This window comes from Sus scrofa, chromosome 2 (genome assembly GCF_000003025.6).
Source record: "Sus scrofa isolate TJ Tabasco breed Duroc chromosome 2, Sscrofa11.1, whole genome shotgun sequence".
NCBI classification, from domain to species: Eukaryota; Metazoa; Chordata; class Mammalia; order Artiodactyla; family Suidae; genus Sus; species Sus scrofa.
Window position 1 is genome coordinate 88857710 of NC_010444.4, and position 26200 is coordinate 88883909.

The 26200-nt window shown below is 43.7% G+C and overlaps 1 protein-coding gene across 2 annotated transcripts in view; it reads right to left on the reverse strand.

Annotated features, from left to right (window-relative positions):
• Nucleotides 1-26200, reverse strand: part of SERINC5 (serine incorporator 5) — a 149075-nt gene that overhangs the window by 14707 nt on the left and 108168 nt on the right. For both annotated transcript variants that reach the window (XM_013994946.2, XM_021084491.1), the window contains exons 3-8: nucleotides 21569-21747; nucleotides 20746-20828; nucleotides 18391-18484; nucleotides 10748-10959; nucleotides 8747-8842; nucleotides 5589-5715 (exon numbers count right to left, since the gene is read on the reverse strand). In XM_013994946.2, the coding sequence (XP_013850400.1) occupies nucleotides 5589-5715; nucleotides 8747-8842; nucleotides 10748-10959; nucleotides 18391-18484; nucleotides 20746-20828; nucleotides 21569-21747 (791 nt within the window). The remainder of the gene's footprint in view (nucleotides 1-5588; nucleotides 5716-8746; nucleotides 8843-10747; nucleotides 10960-18390; nucleotides 18485-20745; nucleotides 20829-21568; nucleotides 21748-26200) is intronic.

The following is a 26200-nucleotide window of genomic DNA, read 5'->3' on the forward strand; positions in this document are numbered from 1 at the left end:
CCTGGGAACCTCCATATGCTGCAGGAGCGGCCCAAAGAAATAGCAAAAAGACAAAAAAAAAAAAAAAAAAAAAAATTTCTTCCTTGGCGTTCCTGTCATGGCTCAGTGGTTAACAAGCCCGACTAGCATCCATGAGGACAGGGGTTCGATCCCTGGCCTCGCTCAGCGGGTTAAGGATCCAGCATTGCCATGAGCTGTGGTGTGGGTCACACATGCGGCTCTAATCCTCCATTGCTGTCGATGTGGTGTAGGCCAGCGGCTACAGCTCCGATTGGACCTCTAGCCTGGGAACCTCCATATGCCTCGGGTTCAGCCCTAAAAAGACCAAAAAAAAAAAAAAAAAATTTTCTTCCTGCTACTTTCCTCATACCTAGCTTACAGGGGTAAAAAAAGTATTTATTTTTCCTGAGGGAGAAGAAAGGACTATTTGAAGCAAAAATCAAAATATACAATATACACAGTTAATCTATAAAGATTCATTTAGCAAATATTTACTGAAGGTGTGCCATGTGCCAGGCCCTGTTCTAAGCACTGGGGACTCCGTGAAATACAACAACCCTGCCCTCCTGCAGCTCAGGCACTCGTCTGGAGGTGGGTGAGGGCGGCTAGCAGAGAGGCAGGAATTTAGCAGGCTCATTTCCACCAAATGAACCACAAGAGGCAACACCGCCTTCTCTCCTCAGTCTCATCCTCTTTGGTAAGGAGAGGAGAGATCAATGAGATGCAAATGAACAATAAAAAGCCTTCCCCATAAAAAGGTCCTCGGGGATCCAAGAGCATTGCCTCTTTTGTGGTCCACTCAAGCCCAATACCATCACTTTCATTTCTGCGTGGAACAGACAGCTGTTAATGGATGCCCACTCCACTCCCACGTCCTGGCTTTGAGCCTGGTCTGAGGAAGGACAGAAACATTTCCCAAAGGCTGTGCACTCGAGACGAACACACACCTTGCTCCTGCTTTCGAGGCCAAGCTACAGTTTTGTGCATATGAATTAGGATTTATTGCAGTGTTTCCAGAGAAGAAAATGTAACAACTTTACGAAGACATCAATGCCCAGAATTTTCATCTGAAAGATGATGTTTATTTTTAAAAGGATTTGAATAAATATTCTATTTCATAAGTTCTTGGGGATAAAATGGTTTCAGAAAAGCAAAGCTCTTGATCCGAGCACCTCTGCCACTTCACTCCCATCATCAGAGAGCACAAAATGGGGAAGCTTTTGTTCTCATTTCTAAAAATACCCATAATCAGTTCATCATTAGTGACATGTGACTTCTATAAGTAGATGTTCCCATAAAATAGGGTCTTTATTTAGTCACAGTCTTTACCCACAAAACACTCTTGGAATTATCAAGAAAATGTTTTTACAAACTCTTTAAAAGCTTAGGAAATTCTTACTGTCTGCACTCTTGTTATTACTAGCACCTGTCAGGTCAGCATAAGACGATTCCCACTTACCCATAATCTCTTCCCTCCCAGGGCTAAGGCGGGAGTGACTTTAACCCAGTACTTCCTGTGGGGGAGGGAGGAGCCAGAGAGCTTTTGGTTGGAACAAGACTTCAGTAAAGAGAGAATGTCTAATGACCATCTCAAGCTCTCACTCACAAAAAACTAGCAGCACCTTGCAACCAAAAAAAAAAAAAGCTGCTACCTCCAACCGCTCCCAACAATCTCTTCCACTTTGGAAGAACAATACAAGTGCCTCACCAAGTCTGCTTCAGTTGCTTCTGGAACTGGCCAAACTCCACAAGATCACAGAAAATCTCGAGAGAACATGTCTAGATGCTCCTACTGGAGACCAGAGATTCAGAAGCCCCTGAAAAACTTACAGGGCCCTTGAGAGATCCCATGACTGTTCTCAGCCTTGGTGTAATCAAGTTCAATTATGTTGTCAGGGTACCAGGTCACGGGTGACGCGCAGCTCCCAAAGGAGACCAGACTTGGTGGGAATGGGCCCTCAACATACCCTCTGAGGCAGAAACACGAAGATTTCTAGCTGGCAGGCTAGGGAGCAACAGGATGCCCCAAAATAAAGATACTTCCCTCCTTCTTAAATAAAAGCGGTAGGTCCAAAATGCACCAGAGGAAGAGAGACTCCCTGATTTGCCAACTTGTCTCAGGTCGAACCAACCTCTCCAGTGGCATCTTACCTGCCTGGACCTCCTCCCACCTATTGTGTCAATGTCCCATTTCAGACGGGCAAGTTGTCTAACCTTTAATAAAGATTCTTAGTTTTTCCAATTTGCTATTCAAATTCCTAGACAGCTGAAAACAGAAATAACTTTTTTTTTTTTCTCTTAAGCACAACTAAAACTGAAATAGCCAGGGAACATTTTACAGCACAAATGTCTCCTAATAATGCAATTATGCAAGCCATGCAGCTGATGGTTCTACCTCAGGGAAGGGCCACACTCCATGCCAGGCCAAGGGAAAATCAATGACTGTGCACCTATCTCTCCCAACACACCAGCAAGGGAGACCAAGGAAAGCCTTTCTGAACTGAAGGAGAACCAGAGGAGCTGACTCCATGCCTCAGTTTCCTTTTACAAGGGAATAGAACCTGATGAACTCCAATAAGCCTGTCTAGTCTGACAGTTTGTGAACTTGAAACCAAGAGAATAGCCAATAATCAAAATCTAGAGACCAAGGAGTTCCTGTCGTGGCGCAGTGGAAACGAATTCAACTAGGAACCATGAGGTTGCGGGTTCGATCCCTGGCCTGGCTCAGTGGGTTAAGGATCTGGCATTGCCGTGAGCCGTGGTGTAGGTCACAGACACAGCTTGGATCTGGCGTGATTGTGGCTGTGGCGTAGGCCAGTGGCTACAGCTCTGATTCAACCCCTAGCCTGGGAACCTCCATATGCTGTGGGTGAGGCCCTAAAAAGGAAAAATAAATAAATCAATAAATCCAGAGGCCAAGAAGAGTCTTAAGGAATAGCTGGGGGGAAGTCAGGGCCTATCACAGCAAGGACCAGGCCTGAGGGGGTGTGGGGGCAGGAGCCTATTGAAAGAGCCATCAGGGAACTCCTGACAGGATCCAGGCTGTGACCTCTCTTCACAGCAATAATGCCTGGGTACAGGAGAAGGGGCTTCAGGAGAAAGGGAGTTCTCAGTTGGAAAGCCAGGAACAGGGTTTTGGCTGAGCCGTACTTCCAAGCTAAGACAGCCAAGAGTAATACTCATAGTGAGTGCTCCAGATGTAGGACTTGGGACCAGGAGCCAGCAACTGCGAATGGAGGTCGTCATGAGAGCCTCCTAAAACAACGATAGAGAGGGAGTTCCCATCATGGTGCAGCAGAAATGAATCCGACTAGGAACCATGAGGTTGTGGGTTCAATCCCTGGCCTAACTCAGTGGGTTAAGGACCTGGCATTGCTGTGAGCTGTGGCGTAGGCCCACAGCTATAGCTCCGATTAGACCCCCTAGCCTGGGAACCTCCATATGCTTCAGGTGAGGCCCTAAAAAGACAAAAGACACACACATACACACACAAAAGGTGAGAGTGAGTGTGTGTGTGTGTGTGTGTGTTGGGGGTGAGAAGACTCCAGATGAGTGAGAACACAGCACAGCACAATGAACCTCTAAACCTTACCAAAGAAACTCCCAATCCCAGACAATCTTGGACTTTCATTGAAAATGGGTGATTTCTTCTCTTCAATGCACACATCACCCAGTCTTCTGGCTTCCTATAGTTTCTATCAAGAATTCTAGATATTCCTGCAATCACCTTCAAATGACAGTTTTCACTCAGGCAATGCAGCCTCCTTGGGCAACATCTTCCAGCCTTTGAATCCTCAGTCTAGGACGTCAAGATTTGAAACCCCCCTAATGGGCTGCCTCCCACACCTGGCAGCACTTCCCTTTTCAAGGCCCTCCTAGGCCTGAACACACCTTCCCATGAGCTCCAAGACACCTGGTTGTCAAGTTCTCAAATCCAACTCCTCCTGCAGCTGTGGTGGGTCATCAGAGCAAACATCAGCCACCCAGACATCCCTCCAGCCCTCCACCCCCACCCCAGAGCAGCACTTCACCGAGCCCTGAGAGGACTCAACCGCCATCACGAGGTAGTGGTTCGTGCCGTGTATTACACCAACACCCTAGAGCTGCCTGGTTACTCCTCATTTCCACCCGGTGTGGCAGCTGTTTTCTATTTTCTCGCCCCTTTGGACGCTATGGTTTTGCAGCTTAATCACAAAGCATTCATTAATGTTTGCCACTGGCATTTAGACAGATTTTAAGTAGCAGCTGTCAGCTTTGAAAGTTATCTCTTGGGACTATTAGACTAAACTTTACCGACCTCTACCAAGGTGCCTCTAAATTCTGAAATGTTGTATTTATCATTTTCTCTTTATCAGTGAAAATCTGAAACGTGAAAATTCCATACCACAAACTAATACCATTAGTGGCAGTTCTATCAGCACATTAAATAGTATTTTAATAGTATTAATAGTATTTTCCATTGATGGGCTTACAGCAAATCTAAATCCTATTTTATCTAAGGGACAATTTTTTTTCATGTGGGATTAGGCATTCAGCGACTCACGAAAACTTATAATTTTATTCTGTCAATTATCTTTTTTTTTTTTGGTCTTTTTAGGGCCACATCTTTGGGGTATGGAGGTTCCAGGAAAGGGGTCAAATTGGAACTGTAGCGGCCAGCCTACACCACAGCCACAGCAACTCGGGATCTGAGCTTCATCTGTGACCTATGCCACAGCTCACAGAAATCCAGTAATCCAGCTCACCTCACAGGATCCTTAACCCACTGAGCGAGGCCAGGGATGGAATCCACAACCTCATGGTTCCTAGTCGGATTTGTTTCCACTGTGCCACGATGGGAACTCTGTGAAAGGTACATATTTCATTGATGATCAAGCTTCTCTTTGATGGTAACCCTTTCACGTTTAGGTTTAGCTTCTCTGCTGTCAAAGAGAAGCTTGATCATCAGGGAAATATGTACCTTTAGTGAGAAAGTTGCCATTTCTATCCGTTACTTTTCTCCTTCTTGTATTTTTTACACATTTTAAAGGTGGAATAAATCCCACCCTAAGCAACTGAAACACAGGCCGCTTGTGTACCTTACCTACTTTTGGAGGAGGGACCTCACCTCCTTAACATAAAAAGGGGGTTTTAGCATGAAAGAAAAGGGTTGTTTCCTGTCCCTCCTGACCAAGCACAACACGACTGTGTATATAGTACTTTGTACTCTTTCCATAAACAAGAGAACAAACGGTATTTTCTCTTGGAGGAGAAGGTTGCCAAAACATTCTGGCACATACCATCTCTTCCTCACTTTGTGCTCCCTTGCCCTCCAAAAATGCTTTAGCAAGTAATATTCAACTATCTTTTTGAGGGTTGCAACATTATCATATATTTATTTTACTTACCCCCCAGAAATACAAGTAAGACAAATGAAGCCCAAACACCTAGATTTCATGCTATAATACCACCTTTTCACTTCAGGCTATGCCTTCGCTCTTCCACAGATGGTATTGTTTGGCTGCCACACGCTATGAAAATGTACCTACGTTCTCCTCTTGTACTTTTAAAGTCTGCAGAGATGGCCTCAAGTAACTCCGGAAACTTACCATGAATATAAGATGCAGGCACACAGGAGACTGGTACCCAGTCCAGCAACCAAGTTTTTGTCTCTGTACAGGTCCTGACCAAAGTCAGGCACACAGATGGTGACGTTCTTCCCATGTTCATCGAGAACTGGTGAAGAAAAGAGAGAGGAATCAGAGCCAAATTAGAAACGGCCGCTATAACTCACGGAAGCAGTCTCTTTGGGAAGATTCAGGCAGTGCCAAACCGTGAAGCTGCATCATTGGGAATTAATTCTACACTCTCGCCCACCTCGACTGAGACTACACTGCTGCTCCTGCAAAGCACACTCTCCCACCGAGGCAGGCTCTCAGAATCAGACGCTTGGGTTTCAGCTCAGTGATAATGGGTTCTTCACTTCTAGGACCTGCTAAGAGGTTTGCTCTTTTTCAGCACTATTGAAACAACAGTAAAAAGTAAACTTGGGGAGTTCCCGTCATGGCTCAGTGGTTAACGAATCCGACTAGGAACCATGAAGTGGCGGGTTCGATCCCTGGCCTTGCTCAGGGGGTTAATGATCCGGCGTTGTCATGAGCTGTGGTGTAGGTCAAAGACGCAGCTCGGATCCCACATTGCTGTGGCTCTGGCGTAGGCCAGCGGCTACAGCTCTGATTCGACCCCTAGCCTGGGAACCTCCATATGCTGCGGGTGTGGCCCTAGAAATGGCAAAAAGACACACGCACACACAGAAAAGTAAACTTGGGTCCATTTTTCGGTTTTTTGGGCAGCAGATAACGTGCGGATAACTGAGCGTGCTCCGTGTCTGTCCTCTGGAGGAGTGCCAAGACTATTCAACAACCAATCAGGAACCGGCAGTAACTGCCCTCTGGCCAACAGCCTTCACCCAGACGAGAAGTCATTTACTGTTGGTAACAGGACAGTCACAACGTGTTTCAGGCTGTAACCTGGGAACCTCCTCGAGTGGTCTAGAGTTTCAAAAAACTGTGAGAGGCTACGTAACAAAGATTTCTATCATGTTACCATCAGTAGGTGTTTACTTTTAAGGTAACACAGAGTCTTCAATTTTGAACACCCAAGCTGGGTCTGTTTGCCAACTCTGCCCCAAAGTATGGAACAAAAACACATAATAACAGGCTCAAAACCTTTTTACAAACATGACATTCTAACGAGTTTGGAGTTGAACTAAAATTATTACTGGTACTCACACTTGAAACTGTAAACTTAACTGTGTGTGCTGTGGTTTGAGGAATCTTTATTCTTAGGCCAATGAAAACTGTCTTTACCAAACTGACCAAAATATGAACTTTGCTGTTTAAGCAGTACCACCCGAAATCAAAAATAAAAGTTTGTTTCTGTATTTAAGTGATACTTACCCTTAAGAAGAAAAATGTCATAACCAAAAACCTCATTAAGTTAAAACCAGAGATTAATACATAGTCAAAACACTCATAAAAGAAAGTCTTAAATTAGACTAGATTTAAATAAAGACAATCTTTAAAAAGATTTAGCTTTTTTAAAAAAAATTATATCCAGGATAGACTATATTTAATGTAAGACCTACAATTATTTTCACACTGCACTATAAATAGCTATACAGGCAAGAACCACATATAGTACATGTATATGCTAAAATTTCCATTTTTTTTTTTCTTTTTTGGCCACATCCACGGCATGTGGAAGTTCCCAGGCCAGGCATCAAATCTAAGCTGCAGCTGCAACCTAACACAGCTGCAGCAATGCAGGACCCTTAACCCCCTGCACTGGGCTGGGGATTGAACTTGCATGGCCTCGGAAACAACATCAGATTCTTAACCCACTGCACCACAGCAAGAACCCCCTCAAATTATCTTTGCGTTTGCTTTCTAAACTTAAAAAAAGAAAACAACTTCAATTTTCTATTCTAGAGAAAAAAGAGTGCATGTATTTACCGTGACTTATATTAGATCAAATATATGCAAACATACATACATTTAGTATATATGTATTTACATACACACTTATTCATCACAAAAGTGATAAAGATGATGAAACACAATGACTTTGGAAGTCAAAATAAGTCCTGGGAGTTCCCGTCGGGGTGCAGCAGAAACGAGTCTGACTACTATCCATGAGGATTCAGGTTCAATCCCTGGCCTCGCTCAGTGGGTTAAGGATCCGGTGTTGCCATGAGCTGTGGTGTAGGTGGTAAACACAGCTCAGATCTCGTGTTGCTGCAGCTGTGGCTGGCAGCTGTGGCTCCGATTTGACCCCTAACCTAGGAACTTCCATGTGCCGCAGGTACAACCCTAAAAAGCAAAAAAATAAAAAAGAAAGAAAATTGGATTTTTTGCTGGGAAAGCTCAAGCACTTGTATAATAACGTGTAATATAATAACGCTTTTCTAGTTCTCAAATATTCATTGTAACTACGAGAATAATAGCTACCTCTTATACAGTACCTATTTCATGTCAGGAACTGTACTTATATATACATACACACACACACTCACTGAATTCTTAAAAACCACCTATAAAAGAGGAATTTTATTTTCTTGCTAAATAAATTTTCCTGCTAACTAAAATTCTTATTTTAAAGGTGAGGGGACTAGGCATTAAAAAGTAAGTAACTTAACACAGGTTACTTAAGTGGAAGAACCAGGTCATATAAATAAGTCCAGGAGTCCAATTCCAAAGCTCAAGCATGTCCTGTCGTCTCTATAAATAAATACTATTTAAGAAGACTGATTCAAGGCCACACAGCCAGGAAAGGGTTGGGTTGGGCTCAAATTCTGTCTCCTGCTTCCCATTCCAAGCTCTTTCCACTTTATGTTATAGTTAGAGAAATGTCCACCTGAACTAAAGTGATTAATAACCATTTAATACTCCTCCTCCTACTACTAATAGAAAAATATTTCTTGACTGTTTTTGAGTATTTCTTGAATATTTCTGAGCAGGAAAATGCAGGTTAGGTCTACCAGCAAATTTAAGAGCCCTCTTTGGTTCGTGTCTCCCCTGAAGAGCAGGGAGACAAGAGAAGGGAGTTTCGTGTCCAGATACCGCAGGAAGAACTTTATTTAATGAAGAAGCCTGGATCATCTCTCTATGTTGATTTATTGTCTCTCTAACAGTTAAACCATAGCTCATCGAGACAAAGTCCTCACTCCACAAATGGAAGCAAAAGCTCCCTAACGAGGCCGGCTTACCTACTTCTACAGGTTTGCTGGACAGAGCGGAAAACGTGAGATACGTGACGTAGCAGCTGATAAGCCCCGACTGCAGTAACCCGGAGTGTGGCTGACCTGGAAAATGGCAAGAGGCAGATCTGAAGGCGGTGTCTTACATTTCCATGATGAGAAGGCCTATGTGCCTGAAAAAGAGGTCTCCCCCAAATGATAGCCCTGAAAACATGGAGCCCTACCTTTAAAGGAAAGAAAAGAAAAGGTATATAACATGTTTCTCAGACGACACTAATGAGACTGGAGCGGGAAGGACTCACTGAGCCTAACTGCTCTGCTAGAAAAGCCAACTTCTGCCAAGTTTGCTCCCAGCACTTTGGTGTGATAACGATAGCTGTGCTGAAACACACTGCCTGTCTCCTGAGGCTTCCACAGCAGTAAATCTCCTTAAATCACAGCAGTAAATCTCCTTAAATCACGGAGATCTCCAAAGAAAAGGCATTATCGTTAAGGTGAGATTACACAGTGTAGTGGGGTAAATGATGGATTGTATTGGGAAGGCTTGGATTGCAGATTCAACAAGGCCATCAGACACTCACAGTTTATGACAATGGGAAAAATCTCCTACCCTGCAGTGGACAAAAAAAACTTTTGGGAACACGGGAACACCAGAGCCAAAGAAGAAAGCTCTGGGGCTTGGCATTCACTGGGGGACAAGGGCTTCAATGTTACAGTATTTAAATTAAACTGTTGGAGAGTTAAGAGAAAGCAAGATGTGATTTTTAAAAAAAGGATTTATCCTTTTTTGGGTGAAATTTTCACCTACCTGCTGACATGAAAGGATTTAGTTTTACCCAGCCTTTCCTCTGGTTAAATTTATTTCCAGAATTAAAATGGCTAATAAAGCTATAAAAATAGACCCTTTCACAATGTTGTTCTTTGACATGGGAGTAAGACTCATGTTAACAACTAATGGCACTAAACCAAATATTTCAAAATATTATAACTATTTCCAAAGACAGGACTGAACCCAAAGAATATTTTAATCTGAATATTAACAGTGTTTTAGGAAATTCTTAACTGACTAATTACAGTCATAATCTCAATTTTAATAATGAACTTGATATTTTTATTATAGGAAAACTTTTAAATTGTTAAATACTAACTGCCTATTTAAATAATGATGTTAGAAAGAGTGCAAGGGACTATCAATTTATTAGCCATATTGTACATTTCCTATCCAGAAACCTGAATGTCAAGTACATTTTCAACACCTATCAAAAGAGACATATAAGAAACATCAAAAAACAAAACAAAACAAAAAAAAAAACTTCCCTCCAAAAAAAGAAAAAAAGAAACATTAGACCAGGGACATTTCTTTCTATAACCAAATAAAGCATACTACCTTAATATATTAGAAGTCATTTATAAAAGATAATTTACACCAGTATTTTCTAAAGCACTTTCAAATCCCATCAGTTCTTCCATTTGGCTTTGAAACTACCATGAGCAAGATGAAGTTTATAGGTTTCTGCTGGCTTTGCTGAGTAAAGGCTTGGGTCTGAGAAAGGTTAGCTCCTGGAACCAGCTGCTGGCTGAGCCAGATTGGATTTCCTGCTTCATGACTCTGGGACCACGCTGTCCTCGAGTTGTGGTCCACAGGGGTCTTAGGTGAAAGATGAGCCTAGAAACAGCTCCTTCCAGAGCTTTCTCATTCATTCAAGTTTTATACAGACATAATAGGGAAAATATCCACTAAAGGTTCCTGGTAGTACATTATTTCATGATGGCAACATCTATCTCCTTATTTATTGACTTGATTACACTCAAGTCTTTGCCACAAAGCATGCTTAACTATCCCATTCAGTCCAGGACAGCAAATGAAGAGGAGAGTCCCACCTTTCCCACTGCTGACCCCATCCATGGTAAATTAAGGAATGACCATAATTTTTTTTTAAGGAGGGGGGGCGGCATTGCTCAAAGACATTTATAATATAAATAAGGAAAAATAGAAAAAACCGTGCTTACGATCCTGGACACAGGGCGAGATGGCTACCACTGAAATAAGCAGACACAGGCCTCCGTTTACCCCCAGGAGAATTTTGTTTTCCATGCAGCCATCTTTCTGTGTATAAAACACTGCCATCAAAATCAAGCCTCCCGTGGCGATGGAGTACATGATGAGGGTCACCAAGGACAGACAGGCATACCACAGCTTGTTGGTCGCCGTGCCTGCAGTCCTGTTTCTCCGGGAAGTGGAGAAGAGGAAGAAGAGAAAAAACAGGTCAGCTGGTTCTCAGACAACATCTATCCCTCAGGCACTGGGAGCTAACACCACCCGGCCAGTCCCAGCCATCATAACCCAGGTAACCAAAAGACCTGTGGTTTTCCTAACTAGTAGTTAGAAGGTACAGGCATCTATGCAAAAAAGAGGCTTGGCCCAAGCTTAGAATTTCTCCTAATCACTGAAAAAATACCCCCCCCCTTTTTTTGCTCTTTAGGGTTGCGCCCGCAGCATATGGAGGTTCCCAGGCTAGGGGTCCAATCGGAGCTATAGCTGCTGGCCTACACCATAGCCTCTGCCACACAGGATCCCAGCCGTGTCTTCGACCTACATCACACAGCTCATGGCAACACCAGATCCTTAACCCACTGAGCAAGGCCACGGATGGAACCTGCAACCTTATGGTTCCTAGTTGGATTTGCTTCCGCCGTGGCATGATGGGAACTCCAAAAAATTCCCTTTTTTACTCAAGTGTATTCATCAACTAAAATGAATATCCACACTCTTTATTCTAGCTTCCCCATTCTGGATGACAATTACCCTGGGACAGGTTTTGGCAGTATTAAAAAGTAGCCCGTTGGAGTTCCTGGTGACACAGCAGGTTAAGGATCCAGCATTATCACTGCTGTGGCTCAGGTCACTGCTGTGATGCAGGTCCAATCCCTGGCCTAGGGCGTGGCCAAAACAAAAAAACAAACAAAAAACCACAGAGCCTGGAGGTGCCAGTCTCTTACTCCAAGTGCTGCCAGCAGCTTCTGCTGATGCCACTCTCCTTGTTAGGGAGAAAGAAGCAAATGAACTTCACTCAGGAAGACGGAGCCAAGACCTCAGCTCTTTTGTCTCTGCACTGGAAGGGAGAATCTGTACTAGTACCACGTCTCCCAAACAATCCAAGTATAGATTAGGGGAGAATGCGACATTAAAAAAAGTGAAGAGGAGTTCCCATTGTAGCTCAGCGGTTAGCAAACCCGACTAGCATCCATGAGGACACAGGTTCAATCCCTTACCTCAATCAGTGGGTTAAGGATCCGGCGTTGCTGTGAGCTGTGGTCTAGGCAGGCAGCTACAGCTCCGATTGGATTCCTAGCCTGGGAACCTCCATATGCCTTGGGTGTGACCCTAAAGGACAAAAAAAAAAAAAAAAAAAAAAAAGACCAAATAGAGTAAGTGAAGAATAAAATCAATCAGGAAAAAAGCAAACATTTTAATGGGATGTACAATAAAGAATCTAAAAGAGGTTACCATGCTTCCAAGTTTATATAAATACTAATAAAGGAAAGGGACATGGTTCAACCATCTATAGAAATTGTTCAGAACAAAGAAAAGAGTGCTTAGCAGCGCTAAGTGAAGGGGACAGAACAACAACAGGGCGATGGACTGAATCATCGTCATCTGACTTAGGATTAAATGGCCCTTTGTAACCACATTCTCAGAAACTTTCAGAGGAAGCAACTTCCTTAATGTCTGCACAAAGCTGGGAAGTGCTCAAGCAACTCAGTGAAAATGTTTCAATGATGAAAAAGTCACTGCAGCCAGAGACAAAGAATATGGGGAAGAAAGGCCAAAATGACAACGACCATCATACTCCTGAAACTGCACCAGGTGCACCCTGACCATGGAGTTATTCTGACATGGAAGACACACAAAACAAATGAAGAGAAAATAAGACTAGAGAAAGGAAAGAGCCACATGGTGACTGATGACATGGGGAGAGAATGAATTATACAGAAAGAGGTGAACACTGCTGACCATGTGTCAGCTCACTAGGCGTTTGGGCCATGTCATCAGTCGAAGAAGGATTTTCTTAGACTTTCTTACAATTAACTTCTGCTTAGATTCCCAAGGTTCAACCTTCAACCCTAACCTCTCCCCCACTTCCATCTCCCTCACACCTTATCATGAAAAGCCTTTCCCTGCCCCGCTCTCTCCAGTTCCCACACCCTGCTTTCTTGTTCTCTAGAGCACTTTTTACCATAAGACTTGCTCTGTGTGTGTGTGTGTGTGTGTCTTTTTAGGTGGCATATGGAGGTTCCCAGGCTAGGAGTCCAATCGGAGCTATAGCCGCTGGCCTACGCCACAGCCACAATCACGCCAGATCCCGAATTGTGTCTGCAACCTACACCACAGCTCACGGATTCTTAACCCACTGAGCGAGGCCAGGGATCAAACCTGCAACCTCATGGTTCCTAGTCGGATTCGTTTCCACTGTGCCATAACAGTAACTCCTGAACTTATTCTTATTTGCTTGATTTTAAGTTGATTATCTATCCCCCCTCCTCCCCAGAAGAATGTATGTTACATAGCACAGGACGTCATTGAGTTCACTGCTGCTCTCCTACTGTCGAATGCCTGGTAAGTAATAGGTGCTTAATGAAGAGTGGGTGCAAGAACTGCCAACTGTTAGAAAATAACCCGATGCAGCAATGGGAGCAGAGTGGCTGCTATTCCTGTTGTTCCAGACTCAGCTGGTTCTCCTGATGACATTCGTTTTGGAGACATTCCACATAAGTGGCATGATTAAATATGAATCATGTCATCTTTATACTCTTGGTACCTGGCACACAGTTAACATTCAAAAAATTCTCAATCAATGCTCAGTGAGAAGCACTTGGATGAAGATTAGAAAAAGACCAGAAGGAGTTCCCGTCGTGGCGCGGTGGTTAACGAATTTGACTAGGAACCATGAAGTTGCAGATTTGATTCCTGGCCTTGCTCAGTAGGTTAAGGATCCAGCGTTGCTGTGAGCTGTGGTGCAGGTCGCAGATGCAGCGTGGACCCTGTATTGCTGTGGCTCTGGCATAGGCTGGTGGCTACAGCTCTGATTGGACCCCTAGCCTGGGAACCTCCATATGCTGCAGGAGAGGCCCTAGAAAAGGCAAAAAAAAAAAAAGACCAGAAAACAAAGCGTAATGTATGCAAGCAGGTTATGAGATGAGAAGTGGCTGGGCTCAGGCTTGGGGTGAGGGTTAGGAGTAAACAAAACCCAACAAAAATATGTACTTAAAATTTAGAAAACCTAAAAAACGAGTTTTCCTTGGGAACACCTGAAAATACTATCTACCTTTTGTTATTTCAGTTTTGATACAGAATTGATAATTCAAATAATAAAATTTGACCTAGAAATGTTAAAACCAAGACAAAAGACTCAAAATGGAGTCACTTATGCTAAGCCTCAGATCATCAAACCAAGACAGCTTAGAGTTTGAGCTCTCCCAGAAATGGAATCTTAAACCAGTCAATCAGGAATCCCGTCATTAACACTAGTCTAGGCAATCTAACTGGTGGACCTCTGCCATCCTCTAAAGTAAAGTTATCACAAAATAACCAACCCACTGTTTTGCCTCGTATAATTTCTTTGTCTTTGCTCCCTTTTGCCTATAAAAGTCTTTTTTTTTTTTTGGCTGCACCTATAGCATGTGAAAGTTCCCAGGCTAGGGACTGAACCTGAACCACAACAGCCACCTGAGCTCCTGCAATGATAATGCCAAATCCTTAACCTACTGACCCACAAGAGAACGCCCCCCCACCCTTTTTTTTTTTTCCTTTGTTATTAGAGCCACCCCTACGGTGTACAGAGGTTCCCAGGCTAGGGGTTGAATTGGAGCTACAGCTGCCGGCCTACACCACAGCCACAGCAACGCGAGATCCTGAGCTGCATCTGTGACCTACACTACAGCTCATGGCAACACCGGATCCTTAACCCACTGAGCAAGGCCAGGGATCAAATGTGCATCCTCATGGATATTAGTTGGATTCTTGACTTGCTGAGCCACAATGAGAACTCTAAGAACTCCAATTTTTTTTTTTAAGTCTTTTATTTTGTACAGCTCCTTGGAGCTCCTTTCTATTTGCTCAAGCAGACTCATAAAATTTTTATTATGCCTCAGCATATCTCCTAATAAAAGGAAAAAAAAACACATTAAACATCTAGTCGAATCGCATCACTTTACAGGCATGAAAACTAAGGTCAGAAAAGCCAACTCATACGCCTCAAGTAAAACAGAAAGCCTGGGAGTGAAGGGCATTAAAATTTGTAGCCCTTCTGGTGTCCAGGCCCATGGCCTTTCTATCCATGGCCTCTGGGATCTTTTCCTTCTCAAGATTTCTACAAAAAGAAAAAAGAAAGGAAAAAGGAAGAAAAACTTAAGCAGTTTCATGAAAAGTGATATGAGTATTATCTTTTCTCGACTAACCTTCTAAGCCGAGAATTACTGTCAAAAAATTTTTTAAAAAATAAATTGGATGAATGTACATGAAAATAACAATATTAGTATGTTTCCTAGTGTAATCCTAATTTTAGAGAGACCAACCAAATATAAGTATGTAGACAAAAGGGATTTTGTTGGGACAGTGGCCTCAAAGCCAGAATATCAATTGCTGCAAAGCTCTTAAGCCATTCCTGAAGCTTGGTTTCTGGAAAGTCTTTAAAGCAACCAAACTCTTCCAAACTGCCTGTTAAAAACTTGGCATCGATAATTAGTCCCGGAAAATGGCTTTAGAATCAATCAAAACAATAAAGTCAGAGCAAAGAAGCACAAGTTTTCTCAAGAGAACACACCATTTAATGTGAAAATCAGGCACTCACTATCAAAGACATTAATATTTTACCATGAGTTCCTTACTTGAAGTTTATTTGTGAAAACTTCAGAAAAAAATTTAGGATGACGTATTTATTTTGTCTAATAAATTCAGAGTGAAAGTACATTAAGAATCATCAATGGAAAGAGTGATATTTAATTGATTAAAATGTATTTCCAACTCATTGTGCCTGTTTCTTCCACATAACTGAAAAAACAGGGTCACATAAAACTACAGTCGCCCATTTTGCTTACCTTTACGAAAACCTTGCTGCCTCAAAATATGATGTACTTGGAGTTCCCGTGGTGGCGCGGTGGAAACGAATCCAACTAGGAACCGTGAGGTTGTGGGTTCCATCCCTGGCCTTGCTCAGTGGGTTAAGGATCCGGTGTTGCTGTGAGCTGTGGTGTAGGTCACAGATGCGGCTCGGATTTGGCATTGCTGTGGCTCTGGCATAGGCCGGTGACAACAGCTCCAATTAGACCCTTAGCCTGGGAACCTCCATAGGCCTCGTGTGAAGCCCTCAAAAAGACAAAAGAAAAAAAAAAAAAAAGAGCAATCTACTAGAAATCCCAAACAAATAAAACTAGGTTTCAGGGATGACTCAAAAAGCAAGACAACATGTAATAACTTAAATATGAGCACAACTCGGACCTAGAAGTCTGTATTATTGTAAAGATTCAGACTTGAAAAATACTGAAATATGTTTGGAACGCTACTTGTATGACTATTCAATGTGCTGTAAATATTTTAAAAACTGACCATAAGCACATGAGTGCTTACTCTAATATTTACCAAATAATAAAAAGATTACTGCTATCTTTTCACTCATGTACCTAATGTTTTGATCCTTTTTTTTTTTTTTTTCAGGGCTGCACCCAAGGCATATGGAGGTTCCCAGGCTAGGGACTGAATCAGAGCTGTAGCTACCTGCCACAGCCACAGCAAGGAGGGATCCTAGTTACATCTGCGAACTACACTACAGCTCACGGCAACAGTGGATCCTTAACCCACTGAGTGAGGCCAGGGATCAAACCCAAAACCTCATGGTTACTAGTTATGTTTGTTAACCATTGGGCCATGATGGGAACTCCTAATTTTTTTTTTTTTTTTTTTTTTGTCTTTTGTCTTTTTTTGTTGTTGTTGTTGCTATTTCTTGGGCCGCTCCCGCGGCATATGGAGGTTCCCAGGCTAGGGGTCGAATCGGAGCTGTAGCCACCGGCCTACGCCAGAGCCACAGCAACTCGGGATCCGAGCCGCGTCTGCAACCTACACCACAGCCCACGGCAATGCCGGATCGTTAACCCACTGAGCAAGGGCAGGAACCGAACCCGCAACCTCATGGTTCCTAGTCGGATTCGTTAACCACTGCGCCACGACGGGAACTCCCTAATTTTTGATCTTTAAAAAGCCAAACAAAAACAAAACAACTACAACTAACAGCAAGCTGAAGATACAACTAGAATGAAAAGTGCTTTGAGGGAATTTGGACAGTATATTTTGTTTTGTCCAAAATAAAAAATAAAATTCATATTCATATACAACTTTCAGATTCTCCACCTCAACAGTATAAAATAACATGATCCCTCCCTAAAAAATCTACAAAATAACAAAAGCCTTACTGGATCTAGCAGGCAGTTATTTTCATTCATATTTTATAAGTAAAGTAAAGACAGAGCAGTTAAGTGCTTTGCCCAGAGCCACAAAGACAGTCAACTCGGCCTTGAAGGGGCTGGACCCTTGTCTAGTTGTCGTTTCCTCAATGTGGCTCAGCAAGGAATAAAACGAGCCACTAATAGTCTGGCATTTCCTACTTATCATGGAATGTGAACTCTATTTTCAAGGCACTTAGAGCCTCTATTTTCTAAAAGTCAGGATGGCTTTCCGAAGTAGCACAATTGATCTTTCTAATGAAGGTGGTTGTTGAGAAGGAACAAAAAAAATTTTTGGCTGTGCCCATGGATTGCGGAAGTTTCTGGGCCAGGGATTGAACCTGAGCCACAGCAGTGACAATGCCAAGTCCTTTACTGCTAGGTCACTGGGGAACTCCAAACAATTTGTTTTTTTTAAAGAGAGAATTATTCCACCACACATTCCCGGCAGAAAGTGAATCTCTCACTCCAAAGTACTTTTGTTTTAATCTCCTAGGGATGGAAGCCTAAGGGAAAGTCTACCCAAGTTTTCAGCCACTAACACAGGCAAAGAAGCAGGGCTGTGAGGTGCCAGCAGTGGCACTGAGTGTAGCTAAGTCACAGCACTGGTTGACTTAGAGGATACAGGGAAAAGAGAGCCAAAGAGCAGAAAGAAATCAAGTGGAGGTGTTCCTGTGGTGGCTCAGTGGTAACAAACTCAACTAGTATCCATGAGGATGAGGGTCTGATCCTGGCCTCGTTCAGTGGGTTAAGGATTCAGGGTTGCCGTATCATGTGGTGTAGGTTGCAGATGCAGCTAGGATCCTGCGTTGCTATGGCTGTGGCGTAGGCCAGCAGCTGCAGCTCTGATCTGACCCCAGCCTGGGACCTTCCGTATGCTGCAGGTGCAGTCCTAAAAAAGAAAAAAGAAAAAAAAAGAAGTGGCGGCAAAAGGAAAGGTACAAAGGAAAGAAAAACAGTATGGGAGAGGTGGTAAATGAAGAGATCTCAAGAGCAGGAGGGCACGGACAGAACCAGCAAATCCTGGTTCTGGTGTAAGCAAGCTGCTCATCTGTGGCAATAAACTCAGGATAGAGCCTCCCTCTATCAGCAGTAGGGCCTGGGCACTTTCTCCGAGTCAGGACGTTCACGTGGAAGCTTTCCATAAAGGCACATACCAGTTCTTGTTCCATTTATGTGCAAACTCCACAATCAAGAGGAGCTGGATGCCTATGAAGAGGAAGCCTCCGATGGCTCCCACATAACGCCAGGCTGCAAAAGAAGAGCGTTCAAAAGGAGATGAGAGCATGGTCCCAAGTATTTAACTCCCAAGACAGCAATGACTCCAGTTACTTTTTACTGCATGCTCCCTATACTGTTAATCCATTTAATCCACACACAACCGTACAAGGTAGGTACTATTATTACGCCCACTTTACAGATGAGAAAAACTGTGTGTCGACATAGCTAACATGGTCCTATAGCCAGTAAAGGGTGTGGCTGGGATGTGAACACAGGCATTCCGGCGCCACACCATCCAAGCCTCACTGCCTCACCTCCAGGCTATAAATAAATGCCAGATATCCTAAAAGATGTAGTGATTGATAAAAATCAATAATGAGCCACAACTTAAAGTAAAAACACACATCACCAGAAAAACCAAGGATTCAACTTTTACTGGTTAAAGACCCATCAATGTCCAGTGAGGTTCAAACTGGGGGCCATGGACTCAAGTGTCTACCTCTGGTTCGGCCACAAAGCAGCTCCCAGCTTGGCTGAGCACAGAGCATCTCTGGGTTGTCTATAAAATGACAGAGCTGTGCTAGAGGACTGACCAAGAGGTCCCACCCCACGTTAAGCATATTATTCTAACATATACGAGGACCTCTGTGGGGAACAGAAACCTAGTTAACAGGAGTTTAGGTAAAAAGACAACTAGATACAACTTCCTTAAGGAGCATATAAAACCAGTATGACCCTAAGAAATGAGCTGGATCCTGGTTATGTGGCTCATTGAGGGGAGTATGGCCACTGCGGAGGGTGAATTTTTTTTTTTTTTTTTTTTTTTTTTTTTTGGTCTTTTTGCCATTTCTTGGACCGCTACTGCAGCAAATGGGAGGTTCCCAGGCTAGGGGTCTAATCGGAGCTGTAGCCGCCAGCCTATGCCAGAGCCACAGCAACGGGGGATCCGAGCCACGTCTGCGACCCACACCACAGCTCACAGCAACGCCGGATCATTAACCCACTCAGCAAGGGCAGGGATCGAACCCGCAATCTCATGGTTCCTAGTCGGATTCGTTAACCACTGCGCCACAACGGGAACTCTCATATTTTTACTATCTTATTTGTTGTTCTTTTTTGGCCACTCAGAGGCACATGGAAGTTCCTGGGCCAGGGATCAAATCCAAGCCACAGTTTCGACCTATGCTGCAACTGCAGCAACGCTGGATCCTTTAACCTACTGTGCTGGCCTGGGGATGGAACCTGCATCCCAGTGTTCCAGAGACGCCACAGATCCCAATATGCCACAGCGGGAACTCCTATTTTCACTCTCTTAATTAAGAAAGTGAATCCATTTGAGTGTGAACAGTGTTTTTTAACCTCTGAAACTCAGGCCTTTTTTCCCTCCCTAGCGCATGTGAAAGAAGGGTCCTGTTTTGCAGCTATGATCGAATGCTTCATGTGAAATAATCTGGCAGGTTCTATCATCCATGAGGAATATAATTCAATGTTATATAGTTTTGCATAAAGTAAGTTTAGAAATAGCCTGGAGGCTGCCTTTCTTATCTCATTGCACCTGCAGCCAATTTAAAGCTGCCAAGAAGCCCTGTGCTCTGCACTACTGGGTTTGTGTTCAGTGCTCAGAAAGAACAGAGTCACCGTGGGTCATGCTGACAGGCTAAACTAGTTTTCTTTCTTTTCTTTCCTCTTTTTTTTTTTTTTCCTTCTTTCCTCCCCTCCTATCTTTTGCTTTTTAGGGCCACCCCCTCGGCATATGAAAGTTCCCAGGCTAAGGGTCAAATGGGAACTGCAGCTGCCGGCCTACACCACAGCCACAGCAACGCAGGATCCAAGCCGCATCAGAGACCTACACCATAGCTCACAGCAATGCGGGATCCTTAACCCACTGATTGAGGCCAGGGATCGAACCTATATCCTCATGGATACTAGTTGGGTTTATCACCACTGCGCCACAATGGGGACTTCGAAACTAGTTTTCAAACCAGCTTTAAGTGCCTCATTTCCCTTGAGGTCAAGAGCCTTAAAATTATCATTTCAATTCTTCAGCTAGCACAGAAACTAAAGGTCCCCTCACCCCTCGGCCAGGGAGGGAGGAAGTGGGGTTTTCTGAGGAGATAAGGACGAAGTGGGGGGGGAGTGTGGGCAGGTGAGGAAGTTGGTTTTTTTGCTTTAAGCCACACAAAAAAACTAGAAATCTAAAATATCAAAAGGACCCCAGACTACATTTTCTAACCATTTTATAAAGTGAGTGAAAACAAAATAAACAGATAACCCCAATACCCCGTCTGTACCATTCAGAAAGGTCTCCTGATCTGGAATGAAGAAGGCTCCTGAGCACATGGCCCCCAACAGCAGAAGTTTAAAGAACCAAAAGCTGGAGGGGAAGGAAGGAAAAAAAAAAAGGAAATGTATTTAAATGATATTCAAGGAAGGACAAAAGACCTCTTAGAAGGTAAGCGTGTCATTGCATGAGATTCTGTTCTCCCCAAATGGAGGGGAAGTAATTAAGTGACTGCAGACTGCCTTTTCCCATAATTAGGTGTGGCGTGGCCTCTGTGCAAAATCATTTCGTTGCAGGGGTGGAAATGATCTGGGGAAAGGTCTTCGTACAAGAAATAAACTTTTATCTCCACTGTATTTCTCAGTATGGCACACGGTGTTACAACAAGCTTCTAATTCTTAGGCCACTGTGTGGTGACAAGTGCCACCTTCCCTAAAATGAGCATCAACACTTTCTTTTTTTTTTTTTTTTTCTTTTGTCTTTTTTTTTTTTTTTTTGCCATTTCTTGGGCCGCTCCCGCAGCATATGGAGGTTCCCAGGCTAGGGGTCTAATCAGAGCTGTAACTGCCAGCCTATGCCAGAGCCACAGCAACGCGGGATCCGAGCCTCGTCTGCAACCTACACCATACTTAATGGCAATGCCGGATCCTTAACCCACTGAGCAAAGCCAGGGATCGAACCCGAAACCTCATGGTTCCTAGTCAGATTCATTAACCACTGCGCCACGACGGGAACTCCACCACTTTCAACTAGAGGACAGCAGGCAGCAGGTATGAGGAGCAGAAGGGGTCTAGAATATAAGGAAAGGAGACACGATCCCCACGAAGACTCACCCATTGTGAATGTAGGCTCTGCAACTTTTACTGTTGTTGACTTTCAAGGTCAGCAGGCAGAAGATAAAGAAGAAACAGGCCATTCCAAAACAGACTCTATACACTGCAGAATAGCCCACCAGCTTCTCGCAGGTATCGCCAGCTTTAATACCTTTACAAATGTCTTCAAAAAAGGGGATCTGAAGAAAAAGAGAAAAAGCCGTCTGTTAAAACTAGGTAAACAGAGGCTGCCATGCAGTTTCTTTTAACCCACAAGTTAAAACCCAATGTGACATACACCACATGCAGAGAGAAACAGAGACGGAAAAGAAAGTTTCTCTTCCAAAGACCTTTTGCTTAATTTTCTGAATTTAAAGATACAGTGCTTATAACACACCACTCTGCCTTCACTTATCCCTAATGAATTCTGAAATCCAGCATCAGAATTTTTAAAAATTATACTTATAATACATGGATATCTTTTGCTTGAAATGCATACATAGAATAATTGCACGTGTGCCATTATTTATACAGGAGAAGCTCCTGACCTGGAAATGAAATCAAAGGGTCAAGCAGTGTCTACGTTTTAAAATTTCAAGAGATTAAGAGTTTCTATTGGCCTAGTGGGTTAAGGACCCAGTGTTGTCACTGCTGTGGCTTGGGTTGCTACTCTGATGAGGGTTTGATCCTCAGCCTGGGAATTTTCATGTGCTGCAGGCGCAGCCAGATAAAATGTCAAGAGAGAAAGTTAAATCACACTTTCAAAGACTGCATTTACAGCCCATAGTACTATCTGAGACTGCTCACATTCCCAACCTAAATACCCAGTTGAAAGATAAAAAAAACACTATCTTGTTTCAACTTCCATCTTCATTATTAATAAGGTTCACAACTTCTATTTTTCGTCCTTTTTAGGGCTGCATCGGCGGCATATGGAAGTTCCCAGGCTAGAGGTCAAATCGGAGTTGCAGCTGTGAGCCACAGCCCCACCAGATATGAGCTACATCTGTGACCTATACCATGCAGCTCACGGCAATGCCGGCTCCATGACCCACTGAGCAGGGCCAGGAATCAAGCCCTCGTCCTTATGGATACTAGTTGGGCTCGTTACCACTGAGCCACAAAAAGAACTCCCAACTAATTTCTTAGTATAACTATGTCCCATACAACATGAGGGATATACTAAGGCTAAATATTGTATGGGAAATATTTATACTATAAAAGCATTCCTTGACAAGAGATAAAGCTCAAAAGAAGGCAGGGTCTGGCTGGGAAGGGCCAGGTGTTTGCCACACTCAAGAGTCTGGCTCCCAGCCTTGTAAGCAAGGGGAAATACTATTTAAGCTGGACTGTCTCATGGAGTTCTTGTCATGGCTCAGTGGTTAACAAACCCGACTAGCATCCATAAGGATGCCGGTTCGATCCCCGGCCTTGCTCAGCGGGTTAAGGATCCGGTGTTTCCATGAGCCATGGTGTAGGTTACAGACACGGCTCAGATCTGCTGTGGCTGTGGCTGTGGCGTAGGCTGGCAGCTACAGCTCTAATTCAACCCCTAGCCTGGGAACCTCCATATGCCATGGATGCAGATAAAATAAGCTGGACTGTCTTTGGCTGCACAGTGGAGGACATATGGGAAAGGGTTTGAGGCAGGAGGACGAACAAACAGTCTACTGGACCAAAATAAACAGCCACTGGATTTAATAGTGCAAGGTAATGGATGAAGAAGGTAAACCAGTGGCAGAGAAAAATTCTGTGGGTAGGAATCAGAGTCAGTAGGACTGCAGGGATGACAAGAAAACAAAGGATGGTGGCGGGGAAGGTTCTCTGCTGCTTTTTCAAAGCTATCTGGGGTATCAGGTGAGTAGGCTTGGCAGAGGATAATGAGTAGAACTGAAAAGAACAAATCAGGAGTTTGTTTTTAACATCCAGGGTTGGAAGCACCCTGGAGCATCCTAGTGAGACTGTTTAATCTGGAAGTTGCTTCAGAGCAGTCATTACGATACAAGATACAGGAAGCGCCCCCGCACAGGTCATGAGAGAAGTCAGCAAGGGCCTTTCGAAGGCATTTGCATGTTTAGCTGTTTCACAGTGAGTGAGCAAACTCACAAGGTTAAAATCTTCATATACTGAAGTAATGGTGGACCCACACAAGTGAATGAATCAGAGCCTCTAAAAGGAAACAAAAGCCTCACCCGTGTGAGTGGTACCAGTAACATGGAAGTTCTATTGCTTTACATCTACAGAAGCCATATTCATGAAGGCACCACGTCACCTCATTTATTCTGTTGTATTCACATGGGCTTTGTTGTTCCATAATATTCACTCCAGCTCTTTTCCTCCCTCCCTTCTCTGCTCCTCTTTATCAACAAAGTGAATTCCTGCAGCACACCCGCCCCCACACTCCCCACTGTAACGCAAGCTCATCAGCATCCCTGTCATCTACACCAGCCCATCTTTCAAGGTCGGGATCTTCTCCACCTCCCTACCCCACACCCACCGCTCCCCTCAAACCCAGTTCCAGAAGAATGCTACTGCCAGCTGACCTGAGTACCTATCTGATCAGCCCCCACCATATCAACCCTGGTTTACTGTGAGAGGCCCTTAGGCTCATCAAAGGGTGAGTATGTGCCTTTGCATATTTTATCCAAAGTAAGAGGAGGCAAATAACCTCCTGCTCCAAATACTAAGACCTGCTTTATTCTCTGTGGGTCACTTCGTCATTTAGCCTTCAGTAAGTGGTGATTATTTTTAGGCAAAGAACCTCTGAGTTGAACAAGCTGGCAGGATTTAGCAAGAGGAATTTGCTCTGATTAAATATTTGCTGTTCCAAGTTCCCTCCCAGTTTTAGAAAAAGAAAACATGCAGATTCCACACTGCGGGGTGAAGGGGACGGGCCTGCTAAGGGTGTTGCCCTGAAGTCTGGCTCTGGGCACCTAAGGACACTGCATCTGGGTTGGTTCTGTACAGACCTGGGGGCAATAGGTTTCCTCCCAACTCTCCAGCAACCAAACTCAAAGTCATAAATTATCAGTAAGAATAAACAGCTCACGTGGACTTCCAACCCTAGTTCCACTAATAACCTAGGCAAGTTATACACCCTCCCTGAGCCTCAATTTCCCGATGTGTTCAATGAAATAGTACTGCCGCCCATCTCATGAAGATGCCCTGATAATTAGATCGGTCAATCCCTATAAAAAGTGCTCATCACTATTCATAATCTGTAGTAACCACTAGTAGACTTCTTTAATTCTAAAGTACTATCTATTTTATAAAAGGCACATCACATGATCCCCTGATTGGCTGATGCATTCCCATTAAACCAAGGAGGGAGAGTAACACCTCAGAAGTCAGCAGATGCTCTCCTCACTTTCCAAAGGATTTGTATAGAAAGATACAGTCAGCCCGCCCTATCTGCTGACTCTGCATCCATGGGATCAACCAAACACAGGTGGAAAATACTTTCAAATGATTTTTTCCACAACGTTCCAAAAAGCGAAACTTGAAACTTTCATGCACCAGCAACTATTTCTATAGCATTTACATTGTAGTGAGTCTGATACTAGATTTAAAGTATACGAGAGGGGAGTTTCCTTGTGGTGTAGCAGGTTAAGTATCCAGCATTGTCACTGCAGTGGCCCAGGTTGATGCTGTGGCGTGGGCTGGATCCCTGGTCTAAGAACTTCCACGTGCCATGAGTGCAGCCAAAAATAGATAGAAAGATAGATAATAAAATATACAAGAGGATGTGCCTAAGTTATATGCAACACCATTCTATGCAAGGTACTTGAGCACCAGTGAATTTCAGTATCTGACAGGGTCCTGAACCCAATTCCCCATGATACTAAGGAACAACCGTACCAGGTAACTTTCAATAAGATGAACCCCTCCTTGGTACACATGTATGAGCAGACCTCAGAGATACTGCCAGTTTGGTTCCCGACCGCTGTGGTAAGGTGAATATCGCAATGAAGCAAGTCACACGTGAACGTTTTAGTTTCCCAATGCACATAAAAGTTGTGTTTGCATGATACCACAGTCTATTAAGTGTGCAAAAGCACTATGTGTTTTAAAAAATCACACTGTATATACCTAAAATGAAAAATATTGCTTGAGAGTTCCCATCGTGGCTCAGCAATAATGAACCCAACTAGTATACATAAGGATATGGGTTTGACCCCTGGCCTTGCTCAGGGGATTAAGGATCTGGTGTTGCCGTGAGCTGTGGTGTAGGTTACAGACTTGGCTCAGATCCCGCATTTCTGTGGCTCTGGCGTAGGCCAGCAGCTACAGCTCTGATTGGACCCCTAGCCTGGGAACCTCCATAGGCCATAGGAGTGGCCCAAGAAATGGCAAAAAGACAAAAAAAAAAAAAATTTTTTTTTAAATTAAAAAAAAAAAAAAACACAAAATACCAACACAAGTATTAAGCTCAAAAAGATGGAAGCTAGAAATCCCCATAATGTTGTCTACAGAGGAGAGATGCTAGCTCTGTCCCCCAAATAATTTTAATCCCCAGTAGCTAAATATAAAGAAACAACAGAAGAGGAGTTCCCACTGTGGCGCAGTGGGTTAATGATCCAGCTAGTCTCTGTGCAGGGGCTGGTTCGATCCCTGGCCCAGCTCTATGGGTTAAGGATCGGTGTTGCTGCAGCT